Raw genomic sequence first — 17341 nt, 5'->3', positions numbered from 1 at the left:
TCGATTGCTGCATCGAAGTCTTCCGCTTCCTTGATGAGGGTGTAAATCTCCGGGCTCACCCTTGATTGCAGGACGTGCAGTTTCTGCTCTCCCGTGGGTGCATTTTCGGCCGTCTCGAGATACCCTTTAAAGCACGCCAGCCAGTGCTTAAAGATTGCCGCTGAGTTCACCGCGTGGGGGCTAAGTTGCAGACACTCCGGCTTGATTCGGAGCTCCATCCTTCTTAAAAATCTCGCTTATTAAATTGATGCACGATCAATGACCACTAAAGCGAGGCTGTAGTCCAACGGAAGGCTTTAATAAGCTAGATGTTTCCCCCAGAAGCTCAGGTACAGAATGAGGGCTGCTGGGGCGGCACGGGTTCTTATACACCGCCTATCAGGGCGGAGCTATTATACACTCTCGCCTGTAGCAAGCATACAGGTTCTAACAATGGTACTTTAGCCTCTCGGGTACCATAATACTTATAATACCACAAAGGGGAGGGGGCTGCGTGGAAAACACTAGAGATGGCGTCCTGTGTGGGCACGAGTCTGAGGGCGCTGGTGACGGCACGGTTGCCGCTCCAGCCGGCAAGGTACACCATGAGTCCGGTGGTGGTGGCGACTCTGAAGATTTGGGGGCAGTGGAGGCGTCATAGGGGTGAGGTGGCGGCCTCGGTTTGGTCCCTGATTCGAGAGAATCATCGGTTCGTCCCGGGAAGGATGGATGGGGGGTTTCTGAGCTGGCATCGGGCAGGGAATAAAAGAATGGGGGACCTGTTCATTGATGGGATGTTTGCGAGCCTAGGGGCGCAAGAAGAGGAGGAGGCCACGGTGGAAGAGCTAAAGGGCAAATGGGAGGAGGAGCTCTAGGAAGAGATAGATGAGGGTCTGTGGGCTGATGACCTGAGTTGGATTAATTCTTCCTCTTGCGCCAGGCTCAGCCTGATACAGTTTAAAGTTGTTCACAGAGCACATATGACAGGGGCGAGGTTGAGTAGGTTCTTTGGGGTGGAGGACAGATGTGTGAGGTGCTCGGGGAGCCCAGCAAATCACGCCCATTTGTTCTGGACGTGTCCGGCACTGGATGGGTTTGGAGGGGCTTTGCGAGGACAATGTCCAAGGTGGTGAGCGCGGGGGTCAAACCGAGCTGGGGGATAGTATTATTTGGGGTATTGGACGAGCCAGGAGTGCAGGAGGCGAAAGAGGCCGGTATTTTGGCCGTTGTATCCCTGGTAGCCCAGCGGAGGATTTTGTTACTGTGGAAGGATGCGAAGCCCCCTAGAGCGCAAGCCTGTATTAATGACATGGCAGGGTTCATCAAGCTGGAGAGAATAAAGTTTGCCTTGCAAGGGTCTGTGCAAGGGTTCTTCAGGCAGTGGCAACCGTTCCTAGACTATCTCGCGGAGCGTTAGGAGGAGGTCAGCAGCAGCAGTAGCCCGGTGGGGGGGGGGGTTCTTTTGGGTTGGCGTTTGGATTAGGGTGGGGTGTTTCCCTATTTGTGTTGTTTTTATATGGGGGGATTATGGTAGTTTGGGGAAATTCTATGTATAATTCTTGCGGGTTGTGTTCTTATGTTCTTTTTTCTGTATGGGGGGGTGGGGATTTGTTGAAAATCTGTTGAAAATTTGAATAAATAAAACCTGCATTGTCCTAGTTTGGATCGTAGACATTAACCAGAACCACCGAGGTGCCCACCAAAGACCCACAAACAATAACATGTCTACGATTGGGGTCTGCCAAGATTTGGCGGCAGAAAATGGAACCCTTTTATTAACTGGTCCCACCCACCCCTTCCGAAACCTTGCCTGGTCGCTGACCTGCAAATGGGTCTCCTGCAGAAACAGCACATCTGCATTCAAACTCGTAAGGTGAGCAAATACCATCAACCTTTTCACTGGGTCATTCAACCCCCTGACATTCCAGTTGACCAAAGGAATTGGGGGCCTTCCCACTTCCTCGCAATCCAGAGTCAGCCATTTCCGCCAAGAGGGATTATCCAGCAATTACATAGAATGTACAGCAATCAGGCCCATCCGATGGCTGCCAAATCCACAAACAAGATTAAACAAAGAGATATTTTCTGTCGCCGCATGCTGAGTATCCCCACCCCCCTCACCCCCCCCTCCTCCCTGCCCTCAAACAATACCACACCCAAATATACACATGAAAAATAGTAAGGCGAATAAAAACTACTAAAACCTACTTCTAATAAACCTAACCCCAAACAGAGCAATAACACTGAACTGAACTCATTATCTAAAACAAAACTAATATAATGAGCTGCAGTCACCCCCACCACAGCACTCCCGCCAGCAAGCTCTTCGGCTGGCAGGGTGACTTCCTCCCAGAGGGACACTAAGTATAAAGGACACAAAGTATAAAAACCCCTTAAAACATAGTACCAAACAGGGAGCTATGTATTTTCACAACAGTGAACAAATGATAACAAATAGAGCAAAATGCCCCATAGAATTAAAACCTCCCACCTTAGTCCAACTTTCGAAACATTCAACCCACACAAGAACAAATAAATGCAAACATGAACAAGGAACCTCAACAACTCCCCATATCCACATGCCCACCCCCGACATCCAGAAAAAGCCTCAAAAACCTCCATCAATCCGCACCCAGCCCATTCTTTTTTTTTTTACAAAAGAATCCACCTCCTCCGGCGGATCAAAATAAGTCTTTCCCCTCAAAAGCCCCTCTTAGCCCCGCAAGATACACCACCTCAAAACGGACACCACTTTTATACAGGGTGGCTTTGGCCTTGTTGAACGCTGCCCACTTCTTTGCCTGCTCCTTGCCCACATCCTGATGAAGCCTGATGGTATGGCCTTCCCATTTGTAGTTGCAATGCTCCTTTGCCCATCCCAGACCCGTTTTTTGGTAGCTGTGAAACTTCACAATTCCTGCTCGCAGTGGTTCTGTTTCTGTCTGGGGTTTCTGTCAGAGTGTCCGGTGGGCTCCATCCAACTTGGGAGGGGACGTAAGTCTACCATTCCCCAACCATATTCCGAAACACCTTCGCAAAACACTCTGTGGGAGTTGGGCCTTCCATCCCCTCTGACAACCCCACAACACGGATATTTTGCCTCCTTGAACGATTCTCCAAATTATTCACTTTGGCCTTCAGCGCTTCATTCGCCTCAGCTATCAGAGACACCTCTGCTTTCAGAGAGACAATCTGGTCACTGTGCCTTAACAGGGCCACCTCCATGTCGTGTATCGTAGCGCCATGCGCTTTTACGCTCCCATTGGTCTTCTCCAACGCCTATCGAATGGGAGCCAGGGCCTCTTCCATCTACTTGTGGAGGTCTCTGTCGTTGCTTCTCAAATTCCGTCACCAAGATGCCAGTGGAGTGGCCAGAGTCATGGAAGCTGCCTCTGCTATTTTCTCCACCGCCGAGCCCTGCGAAGCATCCGATTGAGTCGATGAACTTCCGCTTTCAGGCTTTTCCCCTGGTCTTCCTGGACATTTTCCCAATGTAGGCACCTTATTCCATTAAACAAGTGGGTTTAAAAAATACCCCTAGAAACTTGACAAAAGGGCTAAAAGAACAGTCCCCTCCTGGGAGCCACCTTGTGCATGTCTTCCCCCTACATAATACCACCGGAAGTACCAACTCGAATCATAACAATTTATTCCAAATAACTGTTAAATTCAAAAGGACCTGTTAACTTTTTCTTAAACACCCACCAAAATGTTTGCGTGTGAAAAATGTGGCTTGCTTGCCATAAAACAAAATAACATAGAAACAGAATTGAAGTAAGTTGGAAGAGTTGACTCTTGACTGCGTTAGAAGAATGGAATGGAGCTGTTGTTTTGTTCGGAAGGAAAACTGAGAAAGAACATAATATAATCAATATAAGAAGACAACATCACCCACCTATAAGAGCAATCGGGCCATACGGTTCCAGTCTTGTCCATAAATATACATTGGAAGCTATCTTTAGTAGTAAATTACACTTTTCCTGTCCTGTAACCTAACTATGTGGAACCAGGACTTCCGGTGACGGCGGGCGGGAGGCGGCCCCACAATGGAGGGCTCCCGTTCGGGAACGGCATTTTCGGGGCTTTAAGCCCGGTCCCAGGGTCCACTGAGGCGGCAGAAGCAGGGAGAAGGCACGGAGGACGCACAGTGAAGACACAGGAGGAAAAAAAACAAAGAAAAATGTCGAGGGTGAGCAAGAAAGCGGCCGAAAAAAAAACAGCTGAAAGTCCGTCGGGGAGTGGAAAGGTCACCAAGGAAAATGGAGGCTGGAGCACCAGGGTAGGCCGCACTGCTTACGGCTGAAGAAATAACTAAGGTGATGGCTGCGGAATTTGAAAAGCAGTTGGCGCAGATTGCGAAATGCATGGAGACGGTGAGGAAGGAGATGAGGGAGGTTTTGAGTGTGCTGGTGGAGGAGGCGATTTCCCCGGTGAGGACGGAGGTGGCGAGCGCAGTGGCGGAGGTGCGAGAGCAAGGGGAGGCGCTGAAGGAAGTGGAGGAGACATTATTGCAGCACGGTGATCAACTTGCCTCGATGGGGAAAGAGATGCGGAAGGTGATGGATACTAACCAGGATCTGCGAGGAAAAATGGAGGACCTGGAAAACAGATCCAGGCGACAGAATTTGAGGATTGTGGGGCTGCCCGAAGGAGTTGAAGGACCGAAGCCGACTGAGTATTTTGCCGCGATGCTGGCAAAACTATTTGGGGAGGGGGAGGATCCCTCCCGATATGAACTGGATCGGGCTCATCGGTCGTGGAGGCCTGTACCAAAGGCGAGTGAGCCGCCAAGGGCAGTGACTCTGTGCTTCCGTAGGTACAGTGTGAAGGAGAAGGTCCTGAGCTGGGCCAAGCAGAAGCGGGTGGTGCAGTGGGCTGGAGCTGGTATACGTGTATACCAGGACTTTACGGTGGAGCTGGCAAGGAAGCGGGCTGCCTTCAACCGGGTGAAGAGGGCACTGTACATTAGCAAGGTGCGGTGCGGCATTGTATATCCAGCGAAGCTGAGGGTGACTTACAAGCTCAGGGACCTTTATTTTGGAACGGCGGAAGCAGCGGAGGAGTTTGCGAAAGCAGAAGGACTGTGGCAGAACTGACATTGAGGAATGGCCATGTGCCGATGTAACCTCATGACTGTATTTTCTTCTTTTTTGTATCACTGCGCGCGGGTGTAGAGACTAAAGGAGTCAATGTGGTATATACTTGGACAAGGGAAGGGACGGGACTTTCACTCGAAAGGAGGGCTCTTTGGGGTGTAGGTGGATATGCGGGGTTTGTGTGCTAAAAGGGGATCTTTGGGCTTTCCTAGGGCCGGGCAAGTGGGAAAGGGACCTGGGCGGGGGCCTCCACGCTGGCCGGTTTAAGCCGGCCAGTGAACGGGAGTGAGGTGGGGGGAGGGGCTGCGGCCATCGGAGCCTGGCAGAACAGGGTCCGAGTGGTCTAGCCGGGGTGGACAGTTGGGGGGAAGGAAACGAGGTTGGGAGACCTGGGGTGGGGGGGGGATGGGGGGGGAGCTGTGTAAGATTAAGGGTGACTACGGGTAATCCCTGATTCCTTTTTGTCATTTGTTTATGTAAACATGCGGGTTGAGGTTTGGGGGTTGGTGGGCGGATGGGATCGTTGTTATTATGGGGACTGACATATCTTGCTGATTATTGTTTATTGTTGATGGATGTAAAGGTGGGAGAAAATGTGAAAAAAGAGAATAAAAAAATTTAAAAAAATAAAAATAAAAAAAACTATGTGGAACTAAACAGTGATATTCTTAATTTTCAGAAGAAAATTACCTTAAATATGTTTTTGGACGCAATGATGGCTGATCCTCCTCCACAATGCCTGGTCTGGCTACCACTCATGCACAGACTTGCCAATGTGGAAAACGGTAAGTTGAACGGTTTCTGTTAAACATCAGAATTCACATATTTAGAAACTTTTTGCAATGAAAATGATTTTCTGCCTTATTTCAACTCAACCAGTGCTGACCAATGTGTGAAAATGACTATACAATAAAATACATTGTAATGTCGGAGCATGAAGACAGAAATATATGCTTTCCACATGAAAGGGATCTTAATTATCTTAACACAATGAAAAGCATTTCAAGACAAAGTCTCACCACCCAAGGGTGATTTTCTGTTTATCCTATTGTTCAGTTTTCTTCATGCATTTCTTCAGTTCCTGGGATCTCACACATGAGCATGTTGATACTGTTATAAGCTTTGCAAATAACTGGAAGGAATTGCTGGGAAAAATATCAATTGCTCAATCTAAGAAAATGCCCTTGGGGTCCAATCTCAAATCTTTGTTGGGTACTAAAATCGCTAGTGTATAGCTAGTCATTTGTGGCTGAAAGATATTATAGTGACCAGAATGAATTTGACTGCTCTTTGACTGCCCTACTGCATTTAAATTACAGTGAGGAAAGCAGCCCCATGGAGTTTCCTGACAGTCTCTTGAACTGCTGCTGAACTAGGTATTGACAGAAGAGGGGCAGAGAGCTACACAATGAGGCAATTGTGGAAAGCCTGCGCGTTGCTATCGTGGAGAGGGGGGAAGTGCCTAGTCATGGTCACTTCTTCCACTTCTCCCTCCTTTCTGCCCCAGATATATTTAAAAAAATATTTTCCAGGAATTTTCATATACACAAACAAAAGCAAAGGAACAACAAAATGACATTATGAACAACCCATCCCGATTCCCCCTCCCCTCCCTGCTGACCCCTCCAATCTCCTTAAAGAAATCAATAAACGGCTTCCACCTCCGGCTGAATCAATCCAACAACCCCGTCAAGACGAGCTTGACGTTCTCCAGCCTCAGGAATTCCGTCAAGTCGCTCACCCACACTCCCGCTTTCGGCGGCTCCAAGTCCCGCCACCAGAGCAAAGTCCATCTCCGGGCTATCAGAAGACCAAAGGCCAAAACATCGGCCTCTTTCACCCCCTGGACTCCAGAGTCTTCCGACAGCCCGATTATTGCCACCTCTGGACATGGGATCACCTCCACCCCCAGTATCTCTGGCATTACATCCACAAGCCCCTGCCAGAACCCCTTCAGCCTTGGACATGCCCCGAACATGTGGACATGATTCGCAGGCCTCCCCACACACTGCCCACACCTAGCCTCTACTCCCTCAAAGAACCTACACATCCTTGCTACCGACATATGCACCCGATGTATTACTTTAAACTGGATGAGGCTTAACCTCGTACGTGACGAGGACACATTCACTCTCTGCAGGGCCTCTGCCCACATCCCGGCCTCCAACTACCCTCCCAGCTCCTCCTCCCACTTGCGCTTTATGTTCCCCACCAGGGTCCCCTCCCAATCCATCAATTCCTTATAGACATCAGACGCCTTCCCCTCCCCCATCTCGTCCTTCAACAGCACCTTGTCCTGCAACCCAGGGGCGGCAGCCCAAGAAAGGGCGACACCTTTCTCATTGCTAAATCCCAGGCCAGCAGGTACCTAAACCGTTCCCACTGGGCAATCGTATTCTTCCTCCAGGTCCTCCAACATTTACCCCCTATGAACAGAGTACCAAATCGCCTAATCCCTGCCTGCCCCCACCCCCAAAACCTTGCACCAATCCCCCAGCCGCAAATCTTTGGTTATCACAGATTGGTACCCACACTGAGGCGTCCTCCAATCCCAAATAGTGCCTCCATGCCCCCACATTCTTAGGGCCATTACCACCACTGGGCTCACGGAGTACCTGGTAGTGAGAACAGCAGAGGCGCTGACAACAAAGCCCTCAAACTGCACGATGCCACCTCCATCCGAACCCACGCTGACCTCTCCCCCACGACCCACTTCCTGACCGTAGTGATATTTACTGCTCAGTTGTAATTCATCATGTTCGGCAGTGTCAGCCCCCTCGCCCCCACTCCCTCGCCCCCACTCTATGAAAACTCTCCTAACCCGCGGGGTCTTCCCCGCCCACACAAACCGAGAGATCACCTTATTAACCGTCTTAAAAATTGACTTGGTGATGAAGATTGGGAGATTCTGAAACACAAGCATAAACCTTGGCAGCACCGTCATTTTTCTTTTATCTGCACCCGCCCTGCCAGCGGCAGCACATCCCACCTCTTGAAATCCACTTTCATCTGCTCACCAGCCGAGCCATGTTCCACTTGTGCAGCTGTGCCCAGCCCCGACTCACCTGGATACCCAAATATCTTAAGCTTGCCCCCACCACCTTGAACGACAGTTCTCCCAACCTCCTCTCCTGCCCGTTAGTCTCAATCGAGAACACCTCGTTCTTTCCCATATTCAACTTGTACCCCGAAAACCGTCCAAATTCCTCTAAAATCCCCATGATGCCTCCGATATTGCCCAATGGGTCTGAAATATACCGCAATAGGTGTTCTGCATACAATGAGACCCTGTGCTCGACACCCACCGCCACCCCCGCTCAATCCCTCTCCAGTCCCTCAAAGCCCTAAGCGCCATTGCCAGTGGCTCTATTGCCAAGGTGAAAAGCAATGGGGGAGAGCGGGCACCCCGCCTCATCCCCCGATGCAGCCCAAAATACCCTGAACTCACTTGGCTTGTCCGCACACTTGCAACCGGCATGTTATACAACAATCGGACCCAGTCCACAAACCCCTGTCTGAACCCGAACCACCCGAACACCTCCAGCAGATACTCCCACTCCACCCGGTCAAAAGCCTTCTCCGCACCATCGCCACCAATACTTCTACCTCCTGCCCCTCCGAAGGCATCATAATTTTCTCAAGTAACCTCCTCACTGTCTCCCCCCCCTTCACAAAACCCGTTTGATCCTTGCCTATCACCCCCGGGACGCAGTCCTTGATTCGTGAGGCCAACAACTTTGTCAGCAGTTTGGTGTCTGCGTTCAATAATAATACCGGGTGGTACGACCCACACTGCTTCGGGTCCTTATCCTTCTTTAATATTAAGGAGCCTATGACAATGTAGAGGGGAGTTTCCCCTTCTCCCTTGATTCATTGTGCACCCTCACTAGCAGTGGTCTCAGGTTCGTCCCAAACTTATCATCCCTCACTCTGTCAATCTCACTCGTCGCCTCTTGTTTCCTCAACTGATGGGTCAACATCCTGCTTGTTTTCTCCCTGTACTTATACCGTACCAACATCTCCTTCAACAGCCCTGCCTCTGGGGCCTCCGAATACCTGCTGTCCAGCCTCAGAATCTCATCTACCAGCCTTGCCAACTCCGCTCTGATTTCTCCCTGTGCTCCCGAATTGAAATGACCCCCCCCTCCCCCACCACCGCCTTGTGCACCTCCCACAGCCTGGTAGCCGTGACCTCCCCCGTATTGTTTAGTTCCACGTAGCCCCGAATGGCTGCCCTCACACCCTCGCTCGCACACCACCTCAACCGGCAACAACACCTGCAGTGCCCCCCCCCCACTTATCAGGCCATGTGCAAATCCACCCAGTGCGGCGAGTGGTCAGAAACCACAATCGACGAATACTCCAAGGCAACCAACACCACTAACCATGTCTTATCTAGCACAAAGAAATGGATCCAGGAGTACACCCGGTGCACATGGGAGAAATATGAAAATTCCTTTGCCCTCGGCCTCACAAACCTCCATGGGTCAACCCCGATGTGCTGTATAGATCCTTCAGCTCTTTCATCACTGCTGACACCCTCGTGACTTAGGCCTCGACCGTTCCAAGCTCAGTTCTATAACTGTAGTAAAATCTACCGGTGCAAATCCAAGTCAGGAAACGTGCCTCACACCCACCTCATAAAATCTACATCATTCCAATTTGGGGCAGAACCACCAGCATCCCCTCTAACATTCTACTAGCCATCACATAGCACCCACCCCCCACGCCCCCTCCAAAGATCGGCCATAATGCCACCCGCTTATTCACCAACGCCGCCGCCCCCTCATCTTCATATCCAGCCCAGAATGAAACGCCTGCCCCACTCATCCCTTCCTCAACCTCGTCTGGCCCCCTATCTTGAAGTAGTGTATCTCATGCAGAAAGGCCACATCCGCCTTCAGAGTGCGTGAACAAACGCATTTGACTGACCCATTCAGCCTTCTCATGTTCCATGTGACCAGCCTGGTCGGGGTGATCCCCGCCCTCTCTCCTGCCGATCAGCCATATACCTTTTTGAGCCAGCCCCTGGCCCGTGCCACGCGTCTCTAGGCCCGCCCTCGAATGTCAGCTGCCATCGATCCTTTTCCAACACCAATCGCACCCTTGTCAGCACCCGTGCCCCCCTCCACCCTCGAACAAAGAATCTGCCTTAAGCCGCCCCCCTCGCACACACACACACACACGCTATCTTCCTCCTCCCCACTTCACTCCCGTTAAGTAGCCCACCCAGCTAGCTAGATGGCCCCTGCCCAAGGCCTCCAACCTGCCTACCTCTCCCAGTTCCCCTCCCCTCCCAACCGTACACCCCTAAAGAGTAGCAAAAGGTGCACTCACCATTGTTGTGAAACGGCCCCCCATGAAAGAAACGGCCCTCCAAAAACCCACCATCCAAAACTTTAAAGAATACACAAACTCCTCAAGTTCTATATCCTCACATTTCTCCCAGTCCATTGTCCCTCACAAACCCCATCGCCTCCTCTGGCATGCCGAAGTAACACTCAGAAAGGCGCATACCTCTGCCATGCTGTGTTAACTCAACCCTTTCCGGTTGATGCTCTGTAATTGTGAAGCTGATAAAAAATTTTATTCATAACTTTCATTTCACTGAGGTATCTTAGCGAAACCACACCTGACAACCTGCTCTGAAAATTCTGGTCACATTTAGACAGCAGTGACAAATTGCACCATAGCAGCTGAAGCAAATCATAACATTCTAAAACAATCAAGAGAGTTCTAAATAAATCAACCTATTACATTGATTGAAAAAGCCAATTTGCCCTATCTCCCAACATTAACGGATCTTTTAAAAGAAAAATCAAGGAAATGGATTTAAACTGCACCTTCACGGAAAAACTAATCATTCTTCCTTTGGAAGTTATCTTATCATGTAACCCAACATCGAATTGTTTATCTTCCAGGCCCATGGGTTTTACTTTTCAGAATCAAGTGTTGATAAAATCTGAAAAAACACGGTTGTCATTTATTAGGGTAGCAATAACTTATATTCACACAGCATCTTTAACACTGAAAAACATTCTGATGCACTTGATAATGAAAAAATGGATTTGGAGTCAAAGGCGGAAATGTCAGGTGGGATGGCCGAAAGCTTGGTCAAAGAAATGTTTCTGATGGGCAATTCCGAAGGAGGAGAGGACGGTGAAGAAGTAAAAGGAGATTTGGAAGGAAATTCCAAAACGTGAAGCCCAGGTGGCTGAGAATATGATTACCACCGTCAGGCCCAAGCGAGCCAAGTTAATGCGACATCATGAAATTCTCCCTCTTCAAGAAGGAAAGGATGAGGTATTATCAAAAAAGTTTTAAAAAGATGTAAAAGGAAAACATCTGGTCTTATGAGAATGTGACAAACAGGCTCGCAGGTGGAAATCCCCCAACATCCCTACCCCCTTCACTGGCAAAGGGAATAAGAAATAGAAGTGGAAGAAATGTGATCTTACTGAATAGCAGAACAAGCTTAATGGTCGTATCCAGCTCTTATTTCCTATGTTCACATAAATTAAGTTTGTCCAGTCAATATTTATTAACTGATCCTTTAATGGAACTGGGTTGTGTAACCACCACATTTCATGGCATCTGTTAGCTGTTAGAGCGGTGAGGAAACTCTTTTTCATCTTTAAATATGGAGAGTCTTGGCATCATCCTCGACATGAGAACATTGAAAAATTTGGTGAGCTTTCCTAATGCTTAGTTACCCGTTATATATCCCAGCCAATCTTTTCAGACTTGTTTATCCTTACCTTGGAGAAATAGTCATTCTATTTTTTTTAAAAAAGGTTATGGAATGGTTAAATTAGGGGCATTTGGAAAAATATGGGCTGCTTTAACTATTCCAAAATGTATCCACTGTTGAAATGCAAGGTAAGCTTATGAAATCTGATCATGCACACTGGCTTTCAGTTCAGCACTTACACCATGGTATATTGTGGTTTTCATTAGTATCAGTTCTGGATATAATTAAACAAAGTTATCATGCAATTTTAATTGAAGTAATATGTTTTAAAATATACAGTAAAATACCAGCAATTATATTTTTAAGTGTAGACAGTAATAATGAGCACAGTGTGAATCACTGCTTCATTAAAAGTCAAAGACACAGAAGCAAATGGGGGAAAAGCCCTTAAATGCACCAAATACTCCCATTTGATGTAATTTATTTTTCTATTTAGTGTTCCATCCGGTGGAGTGCTCGTACTGTCGCAGCGAGAGTATGATGGGTTTTCGGTACCGTTGTCAGCAGTGCCACAACTACCAACTTTGTCAGACTTGCTTTTGGCGGGGTTATGCCAGTGGCTCCCATAGCAACCAGCACCAAATGAAGGAGCACTCGTCTTGGGTGAGTGAAAGAATGCACATCATTTGTGAAAGTATGTTTTTTTAAAAATATGTTTTATTGAAATTTTTTTCCCAAACAACAATTTTTCCCCTCTTACAAAGCAAACGCAACAATAACAATACAGAAATTTTTAACAATACACAAGTAACAAAACCCCTTTATCTTTGACCTAAACTAAACTAACCCCCCCCCCCCCTTCCCCCTGGGTTGCTGCTGCTGGTCATCTGTTTTCCCTCTAACGTTCCCCTAGGTAGTCGAGAAATGGCTACCACCGCCTGGTGAACCCTTGAGCCGATCCTCTCAGGGCAAACTTTATCTGCTCCAGTTTAATGAACCCCGCCATATCATTTACCCAGGCCTCCAGTCCGGGGGGTTTCGCCTCCTTCCACATGAGTAGGATCCTGCGCCGGGCTACTAGGGACGCAAAGGCCACAACGTCGGCCTCTTTCGCCTCCTGCACTCCCGGCTCTTCCGCAACTCCAAATAGAGCTAACCCCCAGCCTGGTTTGACCCGGGCCTTTCCTTTTAGTTCGCCCACCGACTCCTCCCCCTCTTCCCTCATCTCTCGGTAAATCTCTGACACCTTGCCCTCTCCGACCCACACCCCTGTCCTGTATCCCCTGTGTCGGGAGCAACGGAAATTCCCTCGCCTGTTGTCTAGTAAACGCCCTCACCTGCATATATCTCAAGAAATTTCCCCAGGGCAACTTATACTTTTCCTCTAATGCTCCCAAGCTCGCAAAAGTCCCATCTATAAATAAATCTCCCACCCTCCTAATTCCCAACTGGTACCAGCTCTGAAATCCTCCATCCATTCTTCCTGGGGCGAACCTATGGTTGTTCCTGATTGGGGACCCCACCAGGGCTCCCCGCACCCCTCTCTGTCGCCTCCACTGTCCCCAGGTATTCAATTTTGCCGCCACCACCGGGTTCGTGGTAAACTTTTTAGGTGAGATAGGTAGCGGCGCCGTCACCAGCGCCTCTAAACTCGTCCCTTTACAGGACTTTCTCTCCAGTCTTTTCCACGCCGCTCCCTCACCCTCCATCATCCATTTACGTATCATTGCCACATTGGCGGCCCAATAGTAATCGCCCAAGTTCAGTAGTGCCAATCCTCCTCTGTCCCTACTACGCTGAAGGAACCCCCTCCTTACTCTCGGAACTTTCCCTGCCCACACGAAGCTCGTGATGCTCCTGTCTATTTTATTAAAAAAGGTCTTGGTGATTAGTATAGGGAGACATTGAAATACAAATAAGAACCTCGGGAGGACCATCATCTTAATTGCTTGCACCCTGCCCGCCAGCGAAAGAGGCTGCATGTCCCACCTCTTGAAGTCCTCCTCCATTTGTTCTACCAACCGTGTCAGATTAAGTCTGTGCAAGGTTCCCCAGCTCCTAGCGATCTGAATCCCCAGGTATCGGAAGTTTCTTTCCACTTTCCTTAGAGGCAAGCCTTCTATCTCTCTACTCTGGTCCCCTGGATGTATCACAAATAATTCACTCTTCCCCATGTTTAGCCTATACCCCGAGAAATCCCCGAACCCCCTCAAAATTCGCATAACCTCTATCATCCCCCCCGCTGGGTCCGACACGTATAACAATAGGTCATCCGCGTATAACGAGACTCGGTGTTCTTCTCCCCCTCAATCACCCCTCTCCATTTCCTGGAGTCTCTCAACGCCATGGCCAGAGGTTCAATTGCCAACGCGAACAACAATGGAGACAGCGGGCATCCCTGTCTTGTTCCCCTATATAGTCGGAAGTACTCCGATCTGTGTCGACCTGTAACTACGCTTGCTGTTGGAGCCCCATAAAGAAGTCTAACCCAGCTAATAAACCCGTTCCCAAACCCAAACCTCCTTAACACTTCCCATAAATACTCCCACTCCACCCTATCAAATGCCTTCTCTGCGTCCATTGCCGCCACTATCTCTGCCTCCCCCTCCACTGGGGGCATCATTATCACCCCTAATAGTCGTCGCACGTTAACATTCAGTTGTCTCCCTTTTACGAACCCTGTCTGGTCTTCGTGCACCACCCCCGGGACACAGTCCTCTATCCTCGATGCCAGTACCTTTGCCAACAATTTGGCGTCCACGTTCAATAATGAAATGGGTCTATAGGACCCGCACTGCAACGGATCTTTATCCCTCTTCAAAATTAACGATATCGTCGCCTCCGACATCGTCGGGGGTAGAGTCCCCCCTTTCCTGGCCTCATTGAACGTCCTCACCATCAACGGGGCCAACAAGTCCACATATTTTCTGTAATACTCCACCGGGAACCCGTCTGGTCTTGGGGCCTTCCCTGCTTGCATGCTTCCCAGTCCCTTAATAACCTCGTCCACACCAATCGATGCCCCCAGGCCTACCACCCCCCCGCTCCTCCACTTTCGGGAACCTCAATTGGTCCAGGAACTGCCGCATCCCCTCCTCTCCCTCTGGGGGTTGAGACCTATACAGTTCCTCATAGAAGGTCTTGAACACCTCATTTATCTTTCCTGCCCTTCGCACCGTGTCTCCCCTTTCGTCTCTAATTCCTCCTATCTCCCTCGCTGCTGCCCTCTTTCGCAATTGATGAGCCAACAGGCGACTAGCCTTTTCCCCATATTCATACCTCCTCCCCTGTGCCTTCCTCCACAGTACTTCCGCCTTTCTGGTGGTCAGAAGGTCAAATTCCGTCTGGAGTCGTCTCCTCTCCCTGTACAATTCCTCCTCCGGGGTCTCTGCAAATTCCCTATCCACCCTTAAAATCTCCCCCAGTAATCTTTCCCTTTCCTTGGCCTCTGTTTTCCTTTTGTGGGCCCCAATGGAGATCAGCTCTCCTCTGACCACCGCTTTTAGTGCTTCCCATACCACTCCCACAGGGACCTCGCCGTCGTCATTGACCTCCAGGTATCTCTCAATACACCCCCGCACTCTTGCACACACTCCCTCATCCGCCATCAGTCCCACATCTAATCGCCAGAGTGTTCTCTGCTCCCTTTCCTCTCCTAATTCCAGGTCCACCCAATGTGGGGCATGATCCGAAACCGCTATGGCTGAGTACTCGGCTTCTTCCACCCTAGAGATCAACGACCTTCCCAAAACAAAAAAATCTATCCGGGAGTACACTTTATGGACATGGGAGAAGAAGGAAAACTCCCTAGCCCTAGGTCTAAGAAATCGGCATGGATCCACTCCCCCCATTTGGTCCATAAACCCCTTAAGTACCTTGGCCGCTGCCGGCCTTCTTCCGGTCCTTGAGCTGGATCTATCTAGCCCCGGGTCCAGCACCGTATTAAAGTCCCCTCCTAAAATCAAGTTTCCTACCTCCAGGTCCGGTATACGCCCCAGCATCCGTCTCATAAATCCCGCATCGTCCCAGTTTGGGGCATACACATTAACCAACACGACCTCCATTCCCTCCAGCCTGCCACTCACCATTACATATCTACCTCCGCTATCTGCTACGATGTTCTTTGCTTCAAATGCTACCCGTTTCCCCACCAAAATGGCCACCCCTCTATTCTTTGCATCCAGCCCTGAGTGGAACACCTGTCCCACCCATCCTTTCCTTAGCCTAACTTGGTCCGCCACCTTTAGGTGCGTCTCTTGGAGCATAACCACGTCTGCCCTTAGTCCTTTCAAATGCGCGAGCACTCGGGCCCTTTTTATCGGTCCGTTCAGGCCTCTCACGTTCCACGTGATCAGCCTCACTTGGGGGCTACCTGCCCCCCTCCCGTGTCGACTCGCCATTACCTTCTCTAGGCCAGTCCCATATCCCGCCTCCGCGCTCCCGCTCGCTCCCCCAGCGTCGCACACCATCCCCGCCCACCCATTCTTTAGCCATTTCCTTTTGGATTTCCGCAGCAGCAACCCAGTTGCCCCCCCCCCTCCCCCTCCCCCTCCCCCCCCCCCCCCCCCTCCCCGCTAGATCTCTTTCTAGCATGATTGCTCCCCCCATATTACTTCCGTAAGTCACATTTGTGAAAGTATGTTTACTGATGTGAGTAATTACTTGCATCTCGAGATAGCCAAACTATCTTTTACAGGAAATATGCACTCTTTCGGTCTACAGTGTTGCTTTGCCCTCACTTGCCTTTTTAAACATACTTGAGCATTATGGTGACCGTTTTATATATCAATTTACTGTAGCGCTGGATTGCTTCTGTGCACATCATGCTGATTACTGTTCAGTTGAAAAAGTACACTCTTCTGCGATCCCTTCATAATTCATACTTAAGCCGCATTTAATTATGAGCCATCTGTTCAACAGTTACGTAGGAAGTTCAGATCATGCAGAATCTACACTGTCTCTTGGCTTCCATGTTCTTATCATTTGCAAACGTGGGAATTTTGATTAATCTAACACTCCTGCAACTGCACCAACTATCACCCTATCTAACCCAGCTGATGTTAAAAATAGCAACAGTCCCAAATCCAACCCTTGGGAAACCCCTGAAAAATCCCATACCATGGCCCTTTGTTTTCTGTTTTAACATTTTTACTATCTTCCATGGCCCTCATCTATTAATCATCAATTTGGAGTTTGTCAAATGACTTTTGGAATTCCAAGGAAGCTTGGCTGCATTACCTATAAGTAGTATCTCCAACAGGAGTTAAATATGGTCTTTAATTATTGAACCCCTGCTGATTACTGCTTTTTCACAGGGCGGTGCAGGGAGAAGAGTAGATGAATTATATAGCATGTTTGGAGAAGAAAGTTTTTTTTAAAAAAAATATGTTTATTCAAAGTTTTTCCAACAAAAAGTTTCAACCAGTTAAGGCCCCCCCCCCCGTGACAAAAAAGAAAAAGAGAAGGAACAGAACAAAACCTAAACATATCAATCCAACATAATACAGAACTTGTACAATGGGTTCCTCCCGCACATATTGACTTTCCCATATGTTTATGTTTTTACTTTTTCAAG

General features: G+C 49.1%; 1 protein-coding gene across 13 annotated transcripts in view; it reads left to right on the top strand.

Moving 5' to 3' along the window:
* The window catches only part of LOC140410628 (dystrobrevin beta), a 964620-nt gene that overhangs the window by 445498 nt on the left and 501781 nt on the right, over positions 1-17341 (top strand). For all 13 annotated transcript variants that reach the window (XM_072498957.1, XM_072498958.1, XM_072498965.1 and 10 more), the window contains 2 exons: positions 5755-5860; positions 12263-12429. In XM_072498957.1, coding sequence (XP_072355058.1) covers positions 5755-5860; positions 12263-12429 — 273 coding nt within the window. The remainder of the gene's footprint in view (positions 1-5754; positions 5861-12262; positions 12430-17341) is intronic.

Source organism: Scyliorhinus torazame, chromosome 4 (genome assembly GCF_047496885.1).
Source record: "Scyliorhinus torazame isolate Kashiwa2021f chromosome 4, sScyTor2.1, whole genome shotgun sequence".
Classification (NCBI taxonomy): Eukaryota; Metazoa; Chordata; class Chondrichthyes; order Carcharhiniformes; family Scyliorhinidae; genus Scyliorhinus; species Scyliorhinus torazame.
This window is presented reverse-complemented; position numbering and strand designations above follow the sequence as displayed.